The sequence below is a fragment of the Cornus florida genome, unplaced genomic scaffold (genome assembly GCF_030987335.1).
Source record: "Cornus florida cultivar Cherokee Brave unplaced genomic scaffold, ASM3098733v1 CherokeeBrave_3.0.0_Hap2_scaffold_180, whole genome shotgun sequence".
NCBI lineage: Eukaryota > Viridiplantae > Streptophyta > Magnoliopsida > Cornales > Cornaceae > Cornus > Cornus florida.
In genome coordinates, this window is record NW_026775672.1 from 1 (window position 1) to 26,199 (window position 26,199).

At 31.5% G+C, this 26,199-nt stretch overlaps 1 protein-coding gene across 8 annotated transcripts; it reads left to right on the forward strand.

The window, feature by feature from the left end:
• The first annotated feature begins 686 nt into the window (after window positions 1–686).
• Window positions 687–25,755, forward strand: LOC132289340 (putative disease resistance RPP13-like protein 1). Of its 8 annotated transcripts, none has more exons than XR_009474486.1 (5): window positions 17,402–18,840; window positions 19,376–20,949; window positions 23,869–23,956; window positions 24,066–24,122; window positions 25,425–25,755. XR_009474486.1 is itself a non-coding variant. In XM_059789957.1 (4 exons), the coding sequence occupies exons 2-3, from the start codon at window positions 20,128–20,130 to the stop codon at window positions 23,920–23,922; spliced, it is 876 nt and encodes a 291-aa protein (XP_059645940.1). In that variant the 5' UTR covers window positions 17,402–18,840; window positions 19,376–20,127; the 3' UTR covers window positions 23,923–23,956; window positions 24,701–24,767. The 8 variants fall into 8 exon arrangements, 4 of the variants coding, with proteins under 4 accessions (XP_059645940.1, XP_059645938.1, XP_059645937.1 ...); XR_009474487.1 differs by lacking the exon at window positions 25,425–25,755 and adding an exon at window positions 24,226–24,663; XM_059789957.1 differs by lacking the exons at window positions 24,066–24,122; window positions 25,425–25,755 and adding an exon at window positions 24,701–24,767.
• Window positions 25,756–26,199: the final 444 nt, after the last annotated feature.

Here is a 26,199-nt window from a genome sequence, read left to right on the forward strand (position 1 = left end):
GATTTGGAGACGCTCTTGATCCCAACCATGCTTCAACATCTGATAACGCTTGAAATAGTGAATTGCCCTAAAATGGTATCCTTTCCCCATGGTGGTGGAGATGGAGGAGGATTATTGGCCATTCCCAATCTCATGGATTTGAGAATCTGGGGTTGCAAGAATCTGAAGCGGCTACCGCATCAAATGCACACCCTCCAATCTCTTAATACTTTTCAGATACAAGAATGTCCGGAAGTTGAATCATTTCCAGACGAAGGTTTGCCATCCAACTTAAGGAGACTTCGTATCATTAATTGCAATAAACTGATGAAGGGCCGGATGAGGTGGGATTTGCAGCAAAAACTCCCATCTCTTGAAGAATTCTGGATCAAAAGTGAAAATGAAGAAGAAGAGTTGGAGTCATTTCCGGAGGAGTGCCTGTTGCCCACCACTCTTACTGGACTTCACATCTGGAACCTTTCAAATCTGAAAGCACTGAACCACAAGGGCCTTCAACACCTCACCTCTCTTACAAACCTATCCATCTATGATTGCCCTAAGCTCCAGTCCTTGCCAGAAGAGGGGCTGCCCAACTCCCTCTCTTACCTGGGGATATTAGAATGTCCATTGCTGGAACCACGTTGCCAAAGGGAGAAAGGGGAAGATTGGTCCAAGATTTCCCGAATCCGCCGCATACAGCTCGATTATGGACAAGACATAATAAACTTAGAGTGAGAATGATTGAGTGGTTTGTAATCGTCCAGAAAAACCGAATCAGGTACTTGTTCTACACTCCCTGCAACTTAACCAAACTTGTTTCTTTCTTCTATCCATTGAATTTCTATTATGTTACGGGTACAGGAATAAGTTGTTGTGGAAGTGCTTCTATTCATTGAATTTCTATTATGTACGTGGTGGAAGTGCTATTATGTTACGGGTACAGGAATAAGTTGTTGTGGGCAGCTTTGTGACTATACAAGGCCACCAAATCATGGATCCTCTCAATGTTCTCTATTCCTTGTTAATTGCTTTCTATCCAAAGTTGTTTTCTTATAATTTTTTATTGAAATCCTCTTCTCTTTTTCCTTCATTTTTTATTTTCTAAGACATATATATATATATTTTTTTAAATGCTCAATCTATAAATACTGCTCAAAACTTCAACATCTAAAATTCAGTTGTTAAAAAAAATAATAATAATAAATAAAAATAAAAATTGGACCGATTTAAAATTAATGAGGTAGGCAAATTGACTAGCATATGTTCAAAACACATGCAGACTTCTTCTTGAATCATTTTTGGTGAAATATAAAATTGTGCCAAAGCCACTACAATATGGTAACAGACATCTATGGGGTGTTTTGAGTTCAATTCTTATTATTAATTATTTTATTGTTACTGGGTATTATAATTTTCACATTCTTGACTGACAAAACCCATGGATGCCCCTTTTTTTTTTTCATTTTTTTCTTTTTTTGGCAGGGGACATGTGGATTTTAATGGATACTGTGTTGGAAAACTAATGCTGAATCACAAAATCATGGAACTTATATATATATATATATATTGCTGGGCTGTCCAGTATTTTTCATTTGGTTATTGAGTTATTGTGAAATTATCTATCAAGTTGTGTAGTGTACTGTAAGACTGTAAGTGATGCCCACTCCTTAGGCATGGGAGACATTTGCTGGTTGGGCTGTTGTGTAATGTAATGGCTGAATTGAATTTGTACTTCTTAATTTGCTTCAACGATGAAATGTTATCTTTTTTTTTCTTTTTTTTTTTCTTCTTCTTAAATTGCTGGTTGTATGCCAAGGTCTGTAATCCAGCAACATTCCTCTACTTTTGAAAGTGGAAGATGAGGGTTTTACTCTTGTTAGGTACAAATGTGTGCCAGTGTTTCTAACCAACGAAAAATAAAACATTTCTGATTGAACTCTTCAGAAGTGGAATAGTTCCATAATGATATTACATCAAATATTTCCTTCTTTTTTTTTTTTTGTGGTTTGTTGATGGGAATATGTAATCAGTACAGAACTTGCTTTCATGGTGGTGTCAAAGTAGTAATGAAAAAGTATGATTTGACCCTCTTCTAGGTAGGGATCCCGCTAGTGTAAAGTTTTTAATGCTTGGTTTCATGGTGGTGTCTACGGGACAATCTTATTACTACCTCCGTCTCACTTTAAATATCGGTTTCGGAAACCATGACTCACAAAATGAAATAGAGGGAGTTCTTCAAAGAAAAGAGACAGAGTCAACCCACAAAATCGCAAATATAGTCACAAAACCAGTAATTTCAAACTGGGCAGAAGAAGGGCTGTGACATTGGTTCTGTGGAGAAACATGATTTTTTTGCACGAGTGTGCGACACCGTTCAGCCTTCACTCACCAAGTGGCTTGCAATGATCTGTGTGCTTCCGGTCTCAACTCAACTGGTACAAGGGTTGTAGCTCGGATCATCTGCTGTTACAGCACCATGCTGTAGGGTTTTTCATAAAAGCAGAATTAATGTGTTCAACACCATTTACGAAGAAAAAAAACTGTTTTCAGCACACCACTACATCAGAGAATTGTTATAGCAGAGGATCCAGGTGCAAAAAGTTTAGCAGGATTAGAGTAGATCTGTTTATCTGTGCTCAAGTGATAGAAAGGTTGAAGTGATATGGGTTGTATAAATTGTTCATTTTCTAGTACCCCTAAAAAAAAAAAAAAAAAAAAGGAGCTTTTTATTTCTGAGCAATTCCATGTAAATGAGAATTTAAGTGATATCTGTACAAATACAAAGACCTTAGAATTCCCCGGTCTCTCTCGCTCTCATTTAATTTTGAGTTTAATACCTAATACCTCACAAGTCAAAGTAAGTGGAAATGGCTGTCACTATATTATATATATTTTTTTCTTAATTAGTACTCACACACACATGCCTCCACCGAGACTCGAACACCTGATATCATTTTGGGAAGTAAGAGTTTGGTACCGCTAGACCACTGACCTGTTGGCTATCACTATATTAGCTATTATGCATTTCATAGCATGGCGGACGGTTCGTAACCCTTCTTCAAAGGTTCGACCAATTCGATCGGTTTACACCGATATTCATCCCGAATCCATTACATCTCGACCGCGACCAATACCGTAACTACGAACCACGTTTCATAAACACCATTCTACCTGATTAAGATATCTTTTTGGAAATTTTCCTTGGAATATCAGTTTGACTAGCAATTTATTAATATTCTTATTCTCAATATTCAATCTTGCATTGCATTTAGAGAATCATTACTTACGCTTATCATGCATCATTCAGGAAAAAAAAAAAAAAATTTGGTTTGAAGAGGTGAGGTTTCTTCAGAAGGTTTAACAAACAAAGAAGCAGAACAAACTTGACATGCATCGGTTTTCCTAGAAAAGGGTGTAGAAAATTTACAAAGAAAACGATTGTAACACCACATATTATGAATTTTTACTTTTAGCAAGAAGGTCAGCAGGAAACCCCAAACTACTGAGATCGGGAAAAAAATAGCTCAGATTATCACCGATCCTAGACCTCAATTTGTGCATACCTCACTGGTAATACAACTACAACCACCAAGCCTTTTTTACAACTACTTGGTGTTGGCTACATGAATCCTATGTTTCAACTCTGTTCTATTTAAGGGGTCAAACTACATGCATCATATCCTTCATCACTAGCACAACCAATATCCACGTCAACTTTGATCTTCCTCTTTCCCTAATATTTGCATACTGGTCACATAAGAAAATACAAAGAGATAAATATTGATGAATACATGATACATTTTCATATCATTTGAGGACTACCTTTCTATTCTGGAATTCATGGAACTCTAAAAGGCTTGTACTGACAAAGGCTGCAAACTTTTCATTTTGCAATCTTATTATGGGAATGCGAGAATCAAAAGAAGTGTCAATGAAATGAAGGTTAGAGTCATGAACTAAGAGTCAAGGGCTAAATTAAAAATTGACTGAATTGGTGGGATTCATTTATGTTACAGTTAGTGGACAGTGGACACACTAGCACTTTTGTATAATACAATTATTAAATTTACACTTAAAACATATTGATAATCCATAGTTTACTCGGACATACATTGTCACGACCTGTCCAGTCAGTGTAAATATTATTCGTTTTGCATTTCTTTCTTTCGATGCTCAAGGTATTTTTCTTAAACCGAGAATTCATATTGTGAGAGGTATCCACACATATAAGGTGCCAACAATTAACATAGAAAACATAAAATTAACATATAACTCTTCTATCTCAAGCATTCAATCAAACATTTTCAACAAAAAAACAAAATGTCAAAACACATAAAGCTACAAAATTATAATCTATACCAATTTCATATAATCCTCCATTTTTGAAGAAAGTAACCAGCTAAGAACAACACAATATCTATCCAAACAAAATATGGTATTAAAAAGGGAGAAGTGCAAAAAACACCCTTGAAGTATACTTTTCAAAACACTTTTACCCCCTATTAAAATAGGCTTCATCTAATTTAGGTTATTAATTAAGTTATTTAAAAAAAAAAAAAAATTTATTTCTTCTACTCAAATATGATTCTATGGATTTTATTTTTGCCGTCATTTTTTGGTTTCAATTTACTGTTTCCTCATATCATAATAGTATATGTAATCAACTTCATATAACTTTTTTTTTTTTTTTTGGTAGAATCCCTAGCTTAAACTTTTAACCTTGAAATAGTTTGGCAGAAGATGATATATCAACCCTTGATGATTAATAATCTTCTCTTATAAACCCTATCTCGAATAAAAGAAAGACAACATTTACACTTTATTATATGACTTTATTATATGATGTACCATACACTTTATTTTTAAACAAGATGACATTATTGTTCCTAACTTTATAATTAAGAGTATAAGAAATAGGAATATTTTTGTCATTTGTTTACGAAAATTAAAGTCAAACAAGTGAAGCGCATTCATCCCGAAAATTATCTTCTTAATAAAAATTAAAAACATAATTATTAGCTAGTGCAGCATGGCAGTTGCACTGTCGCTTTTGATGGGCAAAGGTGCCGAGATGCCCATGTGAATGTGAATGGCATCCTCCAATTCTCTTATGAATATTACATTATGTGTTAAATTATAATTTTGTTCCTTTAATTTAAATAAAAAAGTCTTTTGTATAATTCAAAATTTGGTACTCAATTCAAGTGTGTTTTTACTAGTTATATATAAAATAGAGAGAAAAGTTAAAATATAATTCTCTAAAAAAATATTCTTATAATCATATAATACATAACTAATTTATACTTTCACTTGCCAAAAGAAATCAAAGGGTACAATCTTGTCATCATATTTTTACTTTTTATTTTTTATATATATATAGGATCTAGGAGGAGCCTATGAGGAATATAATCCAAAGTTGAAACTAAATTTTAGATAATATTATTCTAGAATATTATTATATATACTTTTTTTTTTTTTTTTTTTTTCATATTTTAGTATATTTAAAATAAATAAAAATAAAAAATAAAAACACCTGTAAAGTTGGTTCCATTGTGAAGTTTATGCAATTCACTTGACCAGAAAATTAAAGATTGAAGAAGTTTTTTCCTGATACCAAAAGGCATGTAGTTAAATAGTATAACCTTTCCATTATCACAAAAGAACAATTATAATAAGTTGTAACCACATCATAATTTAATCACAAAACAATATTTGAAGCATTTATGATTAAGTTTTTCAAAGTTCACTACATTTACCCTTTCAAGTCCCTATTTTGTATTATTAGCCGTAGTTTATTTGCTTATCCTTTCCATCTTTTTTTTTTCTTTGCCAATCTTGAATGAGAACGCAAATATTTTATATTATTAACTATCTTATGTAATTTAATTAACACTAAATGCTTATCATCAAATTTTTTTTCCTCTTTTTCTTTTTTGAAAAAAAGGAGAGATAGATCACTACTAGAGAGAGATTACATAACTAATTTATATTTTCAGTTAGGGAAAAAACAAATAAATTCATTCGTTTCTTCAATGCAAAGCTAAAAATTATGTTTCGGTTAGGAGAGAGTGAGAGACAAACAGAGAAACAAAAAAAAGTGCATGAAGAGAGAGAGAGAGAGATGGAGTTACAAGGGTGTGAGACAATAGAGAGAATCGCTTAAATTGAAAACAAAAAAATAAAGAAAATAAGAGTTTTTTACTAAATTATTTAAAGTTTGAATTTTGATATGCTGTTTATTATATATATAATATGTGTGTATTGAAAATTTTGTTACATGTTATTTTTAGATTTTTTTTTTTTTCTTTTTAGAAATTAAACTCTTTAAATGTTACTATAAAAAATGCAACATTATTTGATTTCAATTATAATCACGTATATACGTGCGGTGCACATGAGTGAAAGTGTGTATATAAAAGTTTTGCATTTTTATTTTATTGGTATATTTTGATATAGAATTGTTATGTATTTATTAAAATAAATTATATATTTCATTCTCTAATTATATATCCTTTAATTGAATTTCAGTATTTTTTTCCCTCCTCTAATTATAATTCCTTTTATTCAATAGAAATAAATAAGTTTTTTAATATTATATATTTCTTTCTCCATTTAAATTTTAGTATTTTTAGTATTTTAATTGTATATATTTCCTTCGCTAATTAGATTTTCTACTACTCTATTATTAAATAATTTTTTGAATATTACAAATTTTGTTCTCTAATTAAATTTTAATATTTTTTATTACTATATTGTTATTAGTATTTTCTTCTCTAATTAAAATTTACTGTTTCCTCATTTCATAATAGTATATATAATCAACTTCATATACCTATTTTTTTTTTTTTTTTTTTGGTGTTGGTAGAATCCCTTAAACTTTTAACCTTGAAATAGTTTGGCACAAGATGACACACACACACACACACACACACACATATATATATATATATGTATATATATTGATGATTTAGTTCTCTCTTAATAATCTTCTCTTATAAACCCTGCCTTGAATAAAAGAATGCGAATGCATCCTCCAATTCTGTTAACAGTTTGTGTCTTTTCCCACAGTAGCTAGATTGGTTCTTGCAATCAAGATCATAAGAATTCCTCACAAAAATAAATAAATAAATAAAAAAATATTATTATACAATTTTGTATATTTATTTACTTCCTTCCTCCCATATTAATAATCCATCTTTTATTTTTGACTGTTTCATTATTGTGTTTTATTTTAAAAATTAATGTACTATTTTTTATAACATTTCTAATTTATCAAAGTCTCAATTTTTCAAAATTGGCGGACCTCATCACAGGGGCAAATTTAAAAATTTATTCACGGCCAATGTAATAAACATATTTTTAAAACAAGGACTCTTGAATTTGTAAAACATATTTTTTTTATAATTTCATTATATTTTCTATTTTTATATTTAATATATGTAACAAAAATTTCAAAACTATGAAAAAAGGAAAAAGAAAAAGTACAAAATTGGCTCGTTTTTGAACTTTATGCAATTCACATTACTAAGGATCCAATGTAACAAAAGCAGAAAATTGAAGATTGAAGAGATTTTCCCTGATATTTTTAAGTTAGCTAGCCACTAACAAGAAATTTACAAAATTATCTTAAAGTTACAATCAAATCCTGATTTTATGATCACCAAAAAATAAAATTTTAAAAAAGAATCTTAAACAATTGTGGCCAATTATTATGAATATGTATAAAAATAATCCAAGCCTTCTTCTTGCCTGTATCCCTTAGCAACAAGCCTAACTTTATATTTATCTATTGAACCATCAAGCTTCATCTTTCTCTTGAAAATCCACTTATACCTTAAAGGTATAGTACTAGGAGGAAGATCCACTAACTCCCAAGTATGATTTTGCATGATGGATTCAATTTCACTATTTATGGCTTCTTTCCATAAAGGAGCTTCAGGAGAAGACATAACTTCTTTATAGCTTTGTGGCTCATTCTCCAATATATATGTTGGAAAATCAAAACCAAATGACTTAGACGTTCTACCTCTTTTGCTACATCTAGGTTCTTCCTTATTTTCATTATCTATAGACTCTTGGTCTATATTCTCTTGTATATTGCTATTAGCAATATTATAATTTTTTTTAAGAGGATTTTTACAAGGAAATATATCCTCAAAGAAACAAACATTCATTGACTCAATAATTGTATTGACATGGATGTCAAGAATGTCTGATTTATGCACAAGGAATTGATATGCATTACTATTTTGTGCATAGCCTATGAAAATACCATCAAAGGTTTTTGGTCCTATCTAACTTTCTTAGGAGAGGAACTGCAACCTTTGCTAGATACCCCCACACTTTTAAGAATTTATAGGAAGGTTTTTGACCTTTCCATAATGCATAAGGTGTCACATTTGTTTTCTTTTAAGGTATTTTGTTGAGAACATAATTAGCAGAAAGTAAAACTTTCCCCCACAAATTCTGGGTTAAACCAGAACTTATCAATATAGCATTTATTATTTCTTTTAAGGTACGATTTTTGCGTTCAGTAACACCGTTTTGTTGAGGTGAATAAGGAGCGGTAATTTGGTGAATAATACCATGTTCTGAGCAAATGTTAGCGAATGGTGCTTCGTATTCACCACCTCTATCACTTCTAAACACCTTTATCTTCTTGCCAAGTTGATTCTCAACCTCATTCTTGTAATAGTTAAACATTTTCAAGGCTTCATCTTTGCTTCTTAACAAGTATACATAACAGTATCTTGCACAATCATCAATAAAAGTAATGAAATACTTTTTTCCACCTCTGGTTGGCACAGATTCAAAGTCACAAATATCACTATAAATTAATGTTAGAGGTTCAGCACTTCACTCTATAGAGTGAAATGAGGTTCTAGTCAATTTTGATTCAATATATATTTGCCATTTTTTATTTAAATCAATACTAAATTTAGGTATAGAATCCATGCTAATTAATCTACGAATCGTATCATAATTAATATGTCCTAACCTACCATGCCACACATCAGATGACTCAATCATATAAGCAGAAGAAGCATTAACTTTATTATTATTATTATTAATAGCTTTGGGTACAACAGTCATTACATTGAACTCAAATAATCCATTACTTAGATACCTTTTGCCCACATATACCCCATTCTTAGTCAACACAAACTTGTCAGATACAAAGACCAGCTTGAACTCATTCTTGCTTAGGAGTGACCCAGAGACCAAGTTTTTCTTGATGTCTGGTACATGCAGCACATTATTAAGAGTGAGCTCTTTTCTTGAGGTCATTAGTAGCTTGATTTTTCCTTGTCCTTTAACCTTTGTAGTAGAAGAGTTCCCTATGTAGAGTTATTTTTCATTATCTATAGCTTCATAGGTAGTGAACATCCTCTTTTCTGAGCAAACATGACGAGTAGCTCTTGTGTCCACCCACTATTCTCTATTATTGCTCACAAGGTTGATTTCAGAAACCATAACTGAAAGATTTAGCTCTGACACATCAGCTATCAACTTATCTTCCTCAGTAATGTGCACCTCAGTGGTCTTTTTCTCGGGGTTATGTTGTGCTTTCCTGCTACGACAGTCTTTAACTCGATGTCCTAGCTTGTCATATATGAAGCACTTTACAGTGAATCTCTTGTAGTTTTCTTAGCTGGGACCTTCTTCAGAGTACATCCTCTTCTTATTCTTTTGTCCAGCTTCCACTACATTTGCCTTTGACACCATTGAAGAATTCCTGGTTTTCTTTTAAGATGTGCGGTTATCTTCTTCAATTCTTAGCCTAACCATCAGGTCTTCGAGCCCCATTTCCTTGCGTTTATGTTTCAAGTAGTTTTTAAAATCTTTCCAAGTAGGTGCTAGCTTTTCAATGATTGAAGCTACTTGAAAAGATTCACTTAAAGTTATCTTCTCAGCATGTATCTCATGTTGGATCAGCTGAAACTTCTGCACTTGGCTTATGACTGTCTTTGAGTCTATCATTTTGAAGTCCAGAAATCATCCGACCACGAACTTCTTCAATCCAGCATCCTCAATTTTATCTCTTCAGCAGTGTTCATTGGACTGTACACATTATATAGAGTGTTGTCCAATCCACTGAGGATGTAGTTCTTGCATAGGAAGTCTCCATGCTTCCATGCATCAACAGTTCATAGCTTAGTAATGTCAGTTGCTCCCTCTTCTAGCAATGAGGCAGTTTCAGTTAGGTACTTGCTTAGATTTAGAGTTGTAAGGTAGAACATCATTTTCTGTCGCCACCTTTTAAAGTCCGCCCCATTAAATTTTTCGGGCTTCTCCCTATGACTGATGGGAACATTAGGCATAGTAGTAGTCTGGAATATATTTAATATACAGAGCACAGTCAAATTTACAGAAATAAAATAACAATAATATTTAAATAATTAAACTATAGTATAAGCTGAATCTATCTTAAGATTGTAGTTCAAAATTATGGTCTAACTATACCATACACTATAGTATTACTATTTAAATATTATGCAAAAATATGATGTATGTGTGTGTATATATATATATATATAATTATTATTATTATAAAATAATAATTTATACATTTAATATCTTATTAAATAAAATAAAACAAATAAAATAACCTAGAAATAAGTCGAGGCTAGAATTTGATTCTATGTCCTTAAGATAGATTCGCCCTGCTATGGTGCTAACGGATTCAGTAGCATCTATCTCCCAGGATACAATAACTTTTACTTTATTCGATAGTAACACTGCAAACCAAAGGAATACGTGAACTGGCTCGATGTAGTACTCTCAAACTCGAACTCGGAGTAACTAACTAAACTTGGACTAGGAGTGACTAACTAAGGCTCGAACCCAAAGACAAGGGTTCGTACCCACAGACACTTATAGAAGAAGAAGAGAGAGGAATGAGAGAATTTAGAATTAGAGAAAATGATTTTGAATTGGAGTACTTAGGAATGAACCCAAGGGGGGTTTATATAGGCCTCAAGGTGCTTTTTAGTTTTAATATTTTTCCGATGTGGGACAAATATTTCCCACATTTTACAAACCCATTTAGGCTTATCAAACAACTTACTTTGGAGCTAATTTTCTCATTAACTTAGAAACGGATTTGAGAAAGTAAATATACCACGTTTATCTCCTTGCGGAGAGGAACGCGCTCATCTATAGATCCATAAAAAATTCTTAGCGAAATCTATTCAAAATCGAATCCAAAGTTTATGCTTTTAATGCCCCCGTTTCCAATAAGTAGAACTTCCCTTAGTTTGGATTGTCACCTTTCCTTTTCCTGTAACAGAGACTTTGGAGTTGTCACCAAACTTCACATTATCACGAAAAGATTCATCCAACTTCGAGAATGCAGACTTGTCTCCACAAATATGGTTGCTGCAACCTGTGTCTAAGTACCACAAATTCTTGTGGGTTTCCTCCTTAGCTTGACAAACCATCAACAAAGACACTTCTTCTTCCTTCTCTACAAAGTGAGATTTTTCTCCACGATTTTTATTTAAATGCGTACGACATTCTGAACAATAATGGCCATACCTATGACAGCGGAAGCCTTCAACTTTTGATTTGTCTGTTGACTTTGGTTTGAAAGTGGTTGAATGGTGACCACCTAGACCTTTTCCTCTCCCTTGAGAATCATTAAGTTGATTATCTTCAGAGTTTTGTTGCTGGTTTCTACGATCATTGTTTCCTCTACCTTTTCCTTTTCCTCGATTTGCTCTATTTGTTGCCAAAGGCTGATTGTTGGTGGAGGCTTGCAATGCTTGCTCTTCTTTTTTCTTATTGAGCCAATTTTTGTTCATGAGCCAACAAAGATCCCTGCAGTTCATCAATTGAAAGATTATCAAGATGTTTTGATTCTTCAATTGAGCAAACCACATAATTAAAATTTGGCATCATTGACCGAAGGATTTTTTCAACAACAGTAATGTCATCAATTTTCTTGCCATAGATACACATCTTATTGATAATCGCCATTGTTCTTGAGGAAAAATCAGAGACGGACTCTCCCTACTTCATCCGAAATGTTTCGAACTCTGAGCAAAGTGCTTAAAGTTGCTGCCTTTTTGCTCTCGCTGATCCCCGAAATTTCTTCTTCATAGACTCCCAAATCTGCTTGGAAGTTTCTTTGCTGAGAATCATTTCCAAGTTAGAGCGATCTATTGCTTGGAAAAGGTAGTTCTTTGCCTTCAAATCCTTTAGCTTCAATCCTTCTAACTCTGTCCTCTATGTCTCCGTTAACACAACACCAGCTACTGGTTCTGCTACTCCAAAATCAACAACCTGCCAGTACTCCTCAGACCTTAAGAAGTTCTCCATCAGCATGCTCTAATGGTCATAGTGACAATCGAAATGTGGAATGGCTGGTTGCACAAAAGTCTCTAATGCCATCGTTCACCTATGTCCTCTGCTGCTGTAAAAAAGAAAACAAGTGAAATAAAAAGAAAGCTGCTGCTACATCACTTTATCTCACGAACTCACTTTCTTTTACTTGACTCTCCCTCACTGGTTTTTTTTTTTTTTTTTTTTTTAATGTGGGTTACAACCGTAGCTCTGATACCACTATAAATAAGTGTAGTCAAATAAAGAAGATAAAGGCAACTCAAATATTAATACTCAACAATAAAGCTGATGAAAAAGAATTTCTGCAGTATACATAATTCATTAAACAAAGTGGCCTTTTATAGGCAAATTACACTAACGGATATAAGCAAATAAACAACCTATTAACAGGGAAATAACAAATCACTACCACTTATATAAATATGACAATAAACAGATTCAACATAACTAATTTATATTTTCACTTAGGGAAAAAACAAATTAATTCATACGTTTCTTCAATGCAAATCTAAAAATTATGTTTCGGTGAAGAGAGTGAGAGACAAACAGAGAAACAAAAAAAGTGCATAAAGTAAGAGAGAGAGAGATGGAGTTGCAAGGGTGTGAGGCAATATAGAGAATCGCTTAAATTGAAAACAAAAAAGATAAAGAAGAGAAGAGTTTGTTTTACTAAATTATTTAAAGTTTGAATTTTTTTTTTCCTTGGGTAAAGTGGAAAATTTTTATAGATATATCAAGAATGTACAAGTAAAACAACAAGGGCATCCCCTTGTAAAAGAAAAACAATATTTACAAATAACTGTAACTACAACAAGTAGCTACAAGAGAGTTTGAATTTTGATATGCTGTTTATTATATATATAAATATGTGTGTATTGAAAATTTTGTTACATGTTATTTTTAGATTTTTTTTTTTTCTTTTTCATTTTTATAAAAGGATATATTTGGCTATAAATATCTCTACTAATATAACCTTGTCTATATCCCAATTTTTCAATGTTGATCTTAATTTGCAGATAAAGGTATTAGCTGTAGTTTATTTGCTTATCTTTTACATCTTTTTTTCTTTTTTATTTTCTTTGCCAATGTTGAATGAGAACGCAAATATTTTATATTATTAACTATCTTATGTAATTTAATTAACACTAAATGCTTATCATCAATTTTTTTGTTTCTTCTTTTTTTTTTTTTGAAAAAAAGGAGAGATAGATCTCTACCAGAGAGAATACTCAAAATACATAACTAATTTATATTTTTAATTAATTCATACGTTTCTTCAATGCAAAGCAAAAAAATTATGTTTCGGTTAGGGTACAATCTTATCATCAAATATTGTTGCTTATTATCAAATATATATATATTTTTTTAAAAAGGAGAGATAAATCTATACAAAAGAGTGAGAGAAGTGTGTGAGAGATAAAAAAAAAAAAAGTGCATAAAGTAAGAGAGAGAGATGGAGTTGCAAGGGTGTGAGACAATTGAGAGAATTGCTTAAATTGAAATAATAAAAAAAATAAAGAAAAGAAGAATATAAGAAGTTTTTTTACTAAATTCTTTAAAGTTTGAATTCTGGTATGCTCTTTTTGAAAATTTTGTTACATGTTATTTTTAGATTTTTTTTTTTTTTTTTTTTTTTTTTTTTTTGAAAATTAAACTCTTTTGATGTTGCCATGAAATATGAAACATTATTTGATTTTAATTATAATCATTTATATACGTGTGCTGCACATGAGTGAAAGTGCTTATATATAAGTTTTGCATCGCTATTTTATTGTTATATTTTGATATAAAACTGTTATGTATTTATTGAAATAAACTATATATGTCATTCTCTAATTATATATCCTTTAATTGAATTGTGGTATTTTTTCCCTCCTCTAATTATAATTCCTTTTATTGAATTGATTAAATAAGTTTTTTAATTTCATATATTTCTTTCTCCAATTAGATTTCTTTTTATTGAATTTTAGTATTTTTAGTTTTTTAATAGTATATATTTCCTTCGCTACTTAGATTTTCAACAACTCTATTATTAAATAAATTTTTTAATATTATAAATTTTGTTCTCTTATTAGATTTTCATTTATTGAATTTCAGTATTTCCTAGTATTATATTATTATTAGTATTTTCTTCTCTAATTATATATTTTTAATATTATATATATTCTTCTCTAATTAGATATTTTTAATATTATATATATTCATCTCTAATTAGATTTCTTTTATCGAATTTTAATATATTTTTTTTCTCTAATTAGATTTTATTTTATTGAATTTCAGTATTTCTTTTTACTAAATTATTATTATTATTAGTATTTTTTTAGTATATATATATATATATATATATATATATATATATATATATATATATGCGGAAGGTACATTATCCCATGTTAGTTAGCCGTGGGGGGCTTATTGGAGCATCCCGATTAAGACTTATTTAAGCATTTTCTTGCATGATGCTTTCGTGAGAGACCCGTAATCCAAAGTAGCTTTAATTTGTCCAATGTTAATTGGAAAATGCTATAAAAAATTATTAAATAAGTTTTTTTTTTTTTTTTTTTTTTAATTATACAAAAATTGTTTTATTTATTAAATTAGTTTTTTAATACAAAATTCTTTTTTTTTTTAAAGTTATATTCGAGTATGATTATATTAATTTTACTTCTGCTGTTTTTAAAGTTTCCATTTAAAGAATTTTCAATTCTTAGTTCTTTACTATTGACTATAGACTATTGACTTTTTTTTTTTTTTTTTTTTTTTTTTTCAACTGTTATTTTTCAATATTGATTTAGAAGAATTTTTAATTATATCTGAGTATGATCTATTGATTTTTTCTTTGCCGTTATTTTTTTATATTTATTTGCTTGTGAAATTTGATGGAATAGGTTTCATCCAATTTAGAGTTCTTGATTATTTTTTTTTTCTATTGATTTTTTCTTTGCCGTTATTTTTTTTATATTTATTTGCTTGTGAAATTTGATGGAATAGGTTTCATCCAATTTAGAGTTCTTGATTATTTTTTTTTTATAAAAAAAATATTTTTATTTTTATTTTATTATATTCAAGTATAATTCTATTGATTTATTTTTTATGTTATTTTTCAAGTTTTTGATTTAAAAGAAATTTCATTTCTTCTTCTATTCTATTTGAGTATGATTCTATTAGTTTTACCTTTGTAGTAATTTTAAATTTTTTTATTGAATTTGATAGAACATGTTTCGTATAATTTACGGTTTTTGATTAAGTTATCTTAAAAAATATATATATTATTTCTTCTACTCAAATATGATTCTATTGATTTTATTTTTGCCGTAATTTTTTGAGGTTTCAATTTAATTAATTTATTTATTTTTTAATCTATTATGTTTGAATATGATTCTTTTGAGTTTACCTTTGACATTATTTTTTTTGTTTTATTTTCTTGTAAAATTTGATGGAATATAATTTTCCCTAATTTATGATATTTTATTAAGATTTTTATTAATAAAATCTTTCTTCTATTCTATTTCAGTATAATTCTATTCATTTTACTTGCCGTTATTTTTTTGTTATTATTTGAATAATTCTTATTTCTATTATATTTGAGTATGATTCTCTTATTTTTACTTGTCATTATTTGAATATATATATTTTTTACTTAAGTTATATCTACATTGATTGTTATTCAGGTCAAGTGTGTTTTTACTAGTTACATATAAAATAGGAAGAAAAGTTAGAATATAATTCTCTATCTAAATATTATTATAATTATATAATAGATAACTAATTTATACTTTCACTTACGAAAATAAATTAAAGGGTACAATCTTATCATCATTTCTCTTTTATATATATATAAAAGGCGATACAGATGCATGCTAGAGAGTGAGAGAATACATAATTAATTTATACTTTCACTTAGCATACAAAAAAAAAAAAAAATGGAAGAAGAAGAAGAAGAAGATAAAAAAACTAATTTATGCACTTCTTCAATGCAAAGCAAAAAATTATATTATATTTGGGTTCAGGTCCAATCTTATAATTAAATATAGTTGCTTATCGATTATTTAGGAAGCACGAGTTCTACGAGGAAGCTATACCCATGTCATATTCGTGTTGGAAACCGACACTCCTCAGACACTCTTCGTATACGTATTCAATATTTCATATACGTGTCCATAAATAAAAATTAATTTTATTATTTGGGACACTTCGCTAGATACTTTGCTGATACTTTCGGACACTTCGCCGACACTTCCTAGATAGTTTGCTGATACTTTCGGACACTTCGCCAATACTTTTTGGACATTTTTAACACAAGTCTACCTACTAATCTTGAAAATACTATAAATACTATCATAACAAAGTAGTGAAATACTGATATATATGATATAAAAATCATTACAATAATGACATAATATCATTTTCTAATTCATTTCAAAAGAACTCTTTATATAGAAATTATAAATAAATTAAAGTTTTATAATACTATTACTAAATAGATGTATAAAAATAAAAAAATTATATTTATACCTACATCCACGTTGTACGCATGTCCTATTTTTTAAAAACTTTGACATGTCAACATATTCCTGTCCCGTATCCGTGCTACATAGCTTATCATCAATTTATTTTTATTTTTCTTTTTTCTTTTTCTTTTTTCTTTTAAAAAATAGGAGATGGATCTCTACAAGAGTGAAAGACATTTGAGAGGGAAATTAAGAAGTACATGAACTAAGAGTGAGAGAATTGCGAGGGTTGTGACACTAGAGAAAGGGTTCTGCTTAAATTGAAAATATATAAATAGAGAGAGAGAGAGAAAAAAAAAAAAAATTATAAGAAGTTTCTAACTAAATTCTTCAAAGTTTGAATTTTGTTATATATATATATATATATATATATATATATATATATATATGTTTTATAATTGATAAATTATAGTAAATGAAATTTTTATTTCATACATATGTAATATGTTGTTTTATATATTTTTTTATAAGAAATTAAACTCTTTAGATAAAGATGTGATTAAAAATAATAATAAAAAAATTCCCTTTTTTTTTTTTTTTTTTTTTTTTTTTTTTTCTCATATTTGGTTCCACCACAGGTCAATAAAAAAAGCTATACCCATCAAAATGATTCCTCATCGAGAAGCATCTAAGGGGGAGCCTATGAGGAATATAATCCAAAGTACTAGCTTATTTATTTATTTTTTAAATGTACGCCCAAGTTGAAACTAAATTTTAGATAATATTATTTTAGAATTTTATTATATATTCTTTTTTCATATTTTAGTATATTTAGTTAATTTAAGAATATTTTCATATTTGTGAAGGCTCTGAAATTCACTTGACCAGAAAATTAAACATTGAAAGAAGTTTTTTTTTTTGATACCGAAAGACATGTAGTTAAATAGTATAATCTATTCATTCTCACAAAAGAACAATTGAAATAAGTCATAATCACCAAACAATATTTGAAGCATTTATGATTAAGTTTTCCCATAACTAAGTGTGTGTACATTTACCCTTTCATGTCCTTATTTTGTGTTTATATTCTTTTTTTTTTTTTCCCCATCTTTTTTACTATTTTAATTTGATTTACTTTTAACTTTTTTTTCTTGTCCCAAAAATTTAAATTTCCATTTTTTTAAAAAAAAAAAAAAAAAATTCAAAGAAGACATTTTTACCACTAAGCTTGACTTCTTCCTTCTTAATCAAAATATGGAAACATTGAAGAGGCTTCAAAGAAAACAATTTAAGAATATTTTCATAAGTATACAAAAAAAAAAAAAAAAAGGAGACCTATAAAGTTGGTTCCTTTGTGAAGTTTATGCAATTCACTTGACCAGAAAATTAAAGATTAAAGAGATAGTTAAATGGTATAATCTATTCATTCTCTCAAAAGAACAATTGTAATAAATCCTAACCACATCACAATTTAATCACAAAACAATATTTGAAGCATTTATGATTAAGTTTTCCCCCCTTCCAAGTGTGTACATAAGTTCAATACATTTACCCTTTCATGTCCCTATTTTGTGTTTATATTCTTTTTTTCTTCTTCTTTTTTACTATATTTATTTGTTTTTGTTTTCAGGTAAATTTTAGTTTTTTTTTAGTAAATTATTTTTGTTTGATTTATTCGAATGAGAGAACCTTTTCAATCTCTGATTTGTTACCAGAAAATTTGCTCTACTTTTAACTTTTTTTATTGTCCCAAAAATTTTAATTTCCATTTTTTTTAAAAAAAAATACTTGCAAGAAAAAGAATTTACCACTAAACTTTACTTCTTCTTCCTTCTTAATCAAAATATGGAAACATTGAAGAGGCTTTTCACTGCTGCGTCTCTCTCGCTCTCTCCAGACACTTCACAGTCGACTTTCTCCCTGTTCAGTCTCTCTCAGCACTCTTCACAGTTACTCTCTCTCTCTCCTTTGAGGAAGAAAAGAACTAGCCTTGGCGCACGGGTGGAGCATTTCTCTTGGCTTGTTATAAGAAGTGTGGCGAACCGACCCCTTCGTTAAGTGCCAGGTACAACATTTTGTAATTTATTTTATTTTATTAAATCCAAAACGTAACCAAAATATTAAAACCAAAAACACGATCAGCTGTAATTTTAAGTACCATTTACTAATTAATACAATCAAAAATCAAATACTGCTCTTCCAAGTATTTTTCTCCTTGTTCGATCTGGTCTGTCTCTTCTTTTTATTTCATTTTTATAGTTGATCATTCATGAATTTTGGACTTGATACAAGAAAGCAAATGTACCAGGTTTTTGATAAATTTGCTTGCTTTTTTGTTCAAAATGCAAAAATACTAATAGAGATGCTTTAGAAATGGGAGTAAAATGATTTTGTATAGCACAAGTGTTGTATATATTTTCTCTAATTCACCTGGTTGGTTGAAAATTTAGAAATGTGACCAAAAAAAAAAAAAAAAATTTACGGTGTCAAAATTTTATCACTTAGTTTACATGCTACCGAGAAAACAATAAATTAGCTAGAAATTAGAAATTTTCTTGGTCCTTAATGTATTCTCTCTTAATTAATAATATTGCTTGCAGCATCTGAAGATTAGAAGAAGCTCTTCATAAGAAGCTCGATCTCCTCTTCTTGCACTCTCACTCTTTACTAAGAAGATGGCTGAATTGGTTGTTGGAGCACTTCTCTCGGCTTCTTTTGACTTGCTGTTTAATCGGCTGGATCAGCTGGCTTCTCGCGAGTTCAAAAGCTTCTTTTCCAAACAAAAATTGGATGATGAACTCGTACATAAGCTGAAGATGACTTTGTTGGCCCTTAAAGCACTGCTGGATGACGCTGAGGACAAGCAGATTACCAACGAAAATGTGAAAAAGTGGCTTGAGGAGCTCCAACATGCTGTCTACCAAGCTGACGACTTGCTGGACGAAATCGCTACCAAGGCCTTGAGGGACAAGTTGGAATCAGATGATCAACCCCAAACCCAAAGCACCACAAGTATGGTTTGTTTGACTGGATTTTTCCATCTAATGAAGCAATTTCTGTTGAGAATGAATTGTTTCGCCTCCACTTCCGCTTATCTATCTGATGAAGCCATAGATTTCCGGATGAAAAAGGTCATCAGTATGTTGGAGGGGTTTGTCCAGCAAAACAATTTTCTTGGACTGAGAGAGAATGTCGGAAGAAAACAGTGGAAAACACAAGAAACTTCTTCTGTGGTCGTTGAATCTGATGTCTACGGGAGGAATACAGATAAAGAGAAGATAATGAAATTGGTGCTACCTGACAGTTCAACCAAGGAACAGATACATGTGATCCCTATTGTTGGAATGGGGGGATGGGCAAGACGACACTTGCTCAACTCGTATATAATGATGCTAGAGTAACTCAGGAATTCGATATGAAAGCATGGGCTTGCGTTTCTGATCCATTTGACATTAAAACGATAACAAAGAAAATTCTTGACGGTGTTACTAGATCAAACAATGACATCGAGAGCCTCGATGAACTTCAAATTAAGTTGAAAGAGACTCTCAAAGAGAAGAAATTTCTAGTTGTCTTAGATGATGTTTGGAAGCATGCTTACGATGATTGGAATCGTTTAAGAATACCATTCAGTGATGGAGCACATGGAAGTAGAATTATTGTAACAACACGCATTGACGATGTCGCATCAGCAATGGGCACCATTCCTAGTCATTGCTTGGAGGAATTATCATTTAAAGATTGTTGGTCATTATTTGAAAAGCATGCATTTCAGAGTGGAGATTGTATGGCTCATTCAGAACGAAAGATCAAGATTGGCGAACAAATTGTGCAGAAGTGCAAAGGCTTGCCCTTAGCAGTAATATCACTGGGAGGTCTCTTGCGTTCTAAACAGGATATGGAGGGCTGGAAAGAAATATTAGAAAGCCAGGTGTGGCATTTGGAGAGCAACGTTTCTCCGGCTCTGCAATTGAGCTATAATGATCTTGCTTCACATTTAAAGCGATGCTTCGTACATTGTTCAAAATTTCCTAAAGATTACAATTTTGAGAAGGAAAAGTTAGTTCGACTGTGGATAGCCGAAGATCTTGTGCAGCAACCCAAAAGCAAAAAATCAGTGGAAGATGAAGGTCATTCCTACTTTCTTCAACTATTATCAAGGTCTTTCTTTCAGGTATCAAGTGATGACAATTCCTTTTTTGTAATGCATGACCTATTCCATGATTTAGCTCAACATATATCTGGAAAGTTCTGCTTTTGGTTGGATGATGATAAGCCACTTGATTGTAATTGTGAAAAAGTTCGTCATTTCTCATATGTTCGGAGCAAATATGATGCATTTGAGAAATTCAAAGTTGTTAATGAGGCGAAAAGCCATTTACGAACTTTCATAGGATTTTCAAAACGTGGCCAATCTTTCTTGGGCAATAAGTTTCTACATGATATGTTGCCATACCTGAGATGCTTAAGGGTGTTATCTCTGTCTCGATATAAGATTCATGAATTGCCTCAGTCGATTGAAAATTTGATACATTTACGCTATTTGGATCTTTCTTTTACAAAAATCAGTCGGTTACCTGATTCAGTAACAACCTTGTGCAACCTACAGACATTGGATTTGTCATATTGTAGAAACCTCATTGAGTTGCCCGTCAACATGGGAAAACTAATAAAGTTGCGCTATCTTGATATAACAGAAACTAGATTGACTGAGATGCCAACGCAAGTGAGCAAATTGAAAGATCTCCAACATTTAACAAATTTTGTAGTTGGCAAGGATGGTGGGTCAAGAATTAGTGGGTTGAAGGAACTTTGTGAACTTCGGGGGCAACTCTGCATTTCAGAGCTTCAAAATGTAACCAGTGGTCCGGAGGCATCAGAGGCTAATCTGAAAGGAAAGGAGCATCTTGAAGGATTAGAGCTGAAATGGGGCAGTGATACTGACAATTTACAAAATGAAAGAGTTGTACTTGACAACCTACATCCTCATGATGGAGTGAAGCATCTCCGTATCATTAACTATGGTGGCAAAAGATTTTCAGATTGGTTAGAGAAAGGTAATTTGTTTCATGACATGGTGTCCTTGGATCTTATAGGCTGTGAAAATTGCTCTTCTTTGCCGTCAATTGGGCAGTTACCCTCTCTAAAATATTTAACAATTGAAAGCATGAATGCAATAAGGAAGGTCGGTGGGGAGTTCTATGGGAATGCTTCTTCTTCAATCAAACCGTTTAAATCTTTGGAGACACTAAGGTTTTATAAAATGGCCGAGTGGGAGGAGTAGGAAGCATCAGGGATTAAAGAGTTCTCTAGCCTTATAGAGTTTTCTATAGACAATTGTCCCAAGTTGACCAGTGAATTATCTATCCGCTCCCCAATCCTAACAAAGCTTAACATTTCCGGATCCAATCAAGTTAGGCTTTTACTGCAAGGACTTCCTTGCATTCAGGAGTTGAAGATTTCAAATATTCCAAATTTGACAGAATTGCCCCAATAACTACAACATCTGTCTTCTGTTCAGGAGTTGAAGATTTCAAATATTCCAAATTTGACGGAATTGCCCCAACAGCTACAACACCTGTCTTCTCTTCAAAAATTGGAGATTTCAAATATTCCAAATTTGACGGAATTGCCGCAGCAAATGCAACACCTGTATTCTCTACAGATATTGGTGATTGCATCGATTTCAAACTTGAAGGAATTGCCACAGGAGTTGTGCCGATTAGTAAATCTTGAAAGGTTGAAGATAGTGAATTGCCCGAGGTTTGTCTCCGTCACCATAGGGTTGCCGCCGAAGCTTAAGACGCTGGAGATCAGAAAATGTGAAGCTCTACAGTCCCTAGCAGCAGCAACAGTACCATCAGAGGAAATCAATAATATTCTTCTTGAAGAGTTGCACATCTTTAATTGTTCATCTCTTGTTAAGGTGTCTTTGCCCATCGCTACATTGAAAACACTTAACATCTTCTCCTGTAGGAGATTAGAGTTTCCCCTGTCCGAGGTGATGAAGGAGTATAATTACTCCACATCCATTGAAGTTCTGAGTATTAATGAAAGCTGTGATCTTCTCAAGTCGCTGTGGTTAGGCTTCTTTCTAAAGCTTCGTGATCTCTACATCAAGTCGTGTATGGATTTGGAAACGCTCTTGATCCCAACCATGCTTCAACATCTGATAAAGCTTCAAATAGTGAATTGCCCTAAAATGGTATCCTTTCCCCATGGTGGTGGAGATGGAGGAGGATTATTGGCCATTCCCAATCTCATGTATTTGAAAATCCGTGGTTGCAAGAATCTGAAGCGGCTACCGCATCAAATGCACACCCTCCAATCTCTTAATACTTTTCAGATAAAAGAATGTCCGGAAGTTGAATCATTTCCAGACGAAGGTTTGCCATCCAACTTAAGGAGACTTCGTATCATTAATTGCAATAAACTGATGAAGGGCCGGATGAGGTGGGATTTGCAGCAAAAACTCCCATCTCTTGAAGAATTCTGGATCGGAAGTGAAAATGAAGAAGAAGAGTTGGAGTCATTTCCGGAGGAGTGCCTGTTGCCCACCACTCTTACTAGACTTTACATCTGGAACTTTTCAAATCTGAAAGCACTGAACCACAAGGGCCTTCAACACCTCACCTCTCTTACAGACCTATCCATCTGGAAGTGCCCTAAGCTCCAGTCCTTGCCAGAAGAGGGGCTGCCCAACTCCCTCTCTTTCCTGGGAATATTTGAATGTCCATTGCTGGAACCACGTTGCCAAAGGGAGAAAGGGGAAGATTGGTCCAAGATTTCCCGAATCCGCCACATAGTGCTCGATTCTGTAGAAGACATAATAAACTTAGAGTGAGAATGACTGAGTGGTTTGTAATCATCCAGAAAAACCGAATCAGGTACTTGTTCTACACTCCCTGCAACTTAACCAAACTTGTTTCTATCTTCTATCCATTGAATTTCTCTTTCATTGCACTACTTCAGTGAGTGGTGGAAGTGGTTGCGAAAGCTATTATGCTTCAGTGACTATTAACATTATGTTGTTCTTTTGTATGCCATTTCGCGATTTTCATAATATTTGTTGTGACATTTTTTCCTTTTGCAGGTAAGGATTTCTTCTTGGGCTCCAGCTGCTGCTGCAAGCTTGCAATTAAGGTAGGGAGAGTCTGGAAAATGCTGGGAAACTCGTTATTGTAAGTTGAATTTCTTTCATTAACTAATCTTTCTTTTATTTATTTATTTATTTATTTTTTATGGTCTCTCTTAAAGTATAAATCAATTGTGATAAGTTGTTGTGGGCAGCTTTGTGACTATACAAGGCCACCAAATCACGGATCCTCTCAATGTTCTCTATTTTTCGTACGTGATTCACCATTCCTTGTTGCTTTCTATCCAAAGTTGTTTTCTTATAATTTATTGAAGTCCTCTTCTCTTTTTCCTTCATTTTTTATTTTCCATACAGTTTTTCAATTGGCCCAGACTTTCTAAAGACAAGTAACAACTTTTTCCTGCTTAATAAATTAATGGTGACGGTTATGTTTGATTTGAATTCTGTTTCTACCATGAAATTTCAGGTAGTTCTAAATCTAATAGAACTTTCAAGCCAATGTTCTTCATTTGTTGCTAACTGCTTTTGTTTTGTTCATCTTAATCTTCTTGTTTCTAATGCTTCTCCATTTTGTTATGCCATGTTCATGATTGAATTATTTGGAAGTTGTTACCTGTTTTTTTTTTGTTCATCTTTGTCTTCTTGCTTCCAATTTTCTTTTTCCTGGTAAGTATGATTATTATTCAACATTAAATATTTTCTTCTATTAAGATTCCTGATGCTCCTTTCTCAGTCTTCAAATTCCTAGTTGTACTTGTACACATTATGTTGATCCTTTTATGCCATTTCGCGATTTTCATAATCTTTGTTGGGACATTTTTTTTTGCAGGTAATCTTTGTATGCCATTTCGCGATTTTGATAATCTTTGTTGGATTTCTTCTTGACCTCTTTGTTGGATTTTGATAATCTTTGTTGGATTCCAATTTTCTTTTTCCTGGTGAGTATGATTATTATTCAACATTAAAGAAAAGAGGAGATGGTGGTTGATAAATTTTCTTCAATTATTCATCAAAGTAATATGGGTTAACCTTGAGTATGACTTGAATCATTATATAGCACAATTTGAGTGTCGATTAAAATATAAGTTCTACTAAAAATAAGGTGAGATTTTAATTGAGTGATTGCACTTATTGCTAATAGTTGGACACTTAGAATATAAAAAGAAAAAAAAAAAATTCTCAATCTATAATTACTGCTCAAAACTTCAACATTTAAAATTCAATTGTTAAAATTTACTGTACTAAAAATTCAGTTGTTAATATATATATATATATATATATATATATATATATATATATATATATTGGACCGATTTAGAATTACTGAGGTAGGCAAATTGACTAGGGTATGTTCAAAACGCATGCACAGTTCTACTTGAATCATTTTTGCTGAAATATAAAATTGTGCCAAAGCCACTACAATATGGTAACAGACATCTATGGGGTGCTTTGAGATCAATTCTTATTATTAATTATTTTTTTGTTACTGGGTATTATAATTTTCACATTCTTGACTGACAAAACCCATGGATGCTCCTTCTTTTTTTTTGCAGGGGACACGTGGATTTTAATGGATACTGTGTTGGAAAACTAATGCTGAATCACAAAATCATGGAACTTATATATATATATATTGCTGGGCTGTCCAGAATTTTTCATTTGGTTATTGAGTTATTGTGAAATTGTCTATCAAGTTGTGTATTGTACTGTAAACGATGCCCACCCCTTAGGCATGGGAGACATTTGCTGTTGCTGGTTGGACTGTTGTGTAATGTAGTGGCTGAATTGAATTTGTACTTCTTAATTTCTTTCAACTATGCTGAACTGACTTTGTATTTCTTAATTTTGCTTCAACTATGAAATGTTATCTTTCCTTTTTTTTTTTTTCCTTAAATTGCTGGTTGTATGCCAAGGTGTGTAATCCAGCAACATTCCTCTACTTTTGAAACTGAAAGAGGAGGGTTTAACTCCTATTAGGGACAAATGTGTGCCAGTGTTTGTAACCAACGAAAAATAAAACATTTCTGATTGTACTCGGAAGTGGAATAGTTCCATAATGATATTAAATCAAAAAAATTCATTTTTTGTGGTTTGTTGAAGAGCAGTTATCGCTTTCTTTATAGAAATATAATGACATTTTTGTATGGCGTAAAGCAGACAGATATGGTTGTTGATGGGAATATGTAATCAGTACAGAACTTGCTTTCATGGTGGTGTTAACGTAGTAATAAAAAAGTACAAATTGACCCTCTTCTAGGTAGGCATCCCACTAGTGTAAAGTCTTTAATGCTTGCTTTCATGGTAGTGTCGTTAGGACAATCTTACTAC

What these genes read in the sequence shown, in the direction of transcription:
- LOC132289340 (XM_059789954.1), top strand. Translation starts at nt 20,128, where the DNA reads ATGGGCAAGACGACACTTGCTCAACTCGTATATAATGATGCTAGAGTA. An exon ending in TATCAAGGTCTTTCTTTCAG is followed by an intron (nt 20,950 to 24,700) that starts GTATCAAGTGAT and finishes TTTTTTTTGCAG; the next exon opens with GTAATCTTTGTATGCCATTT.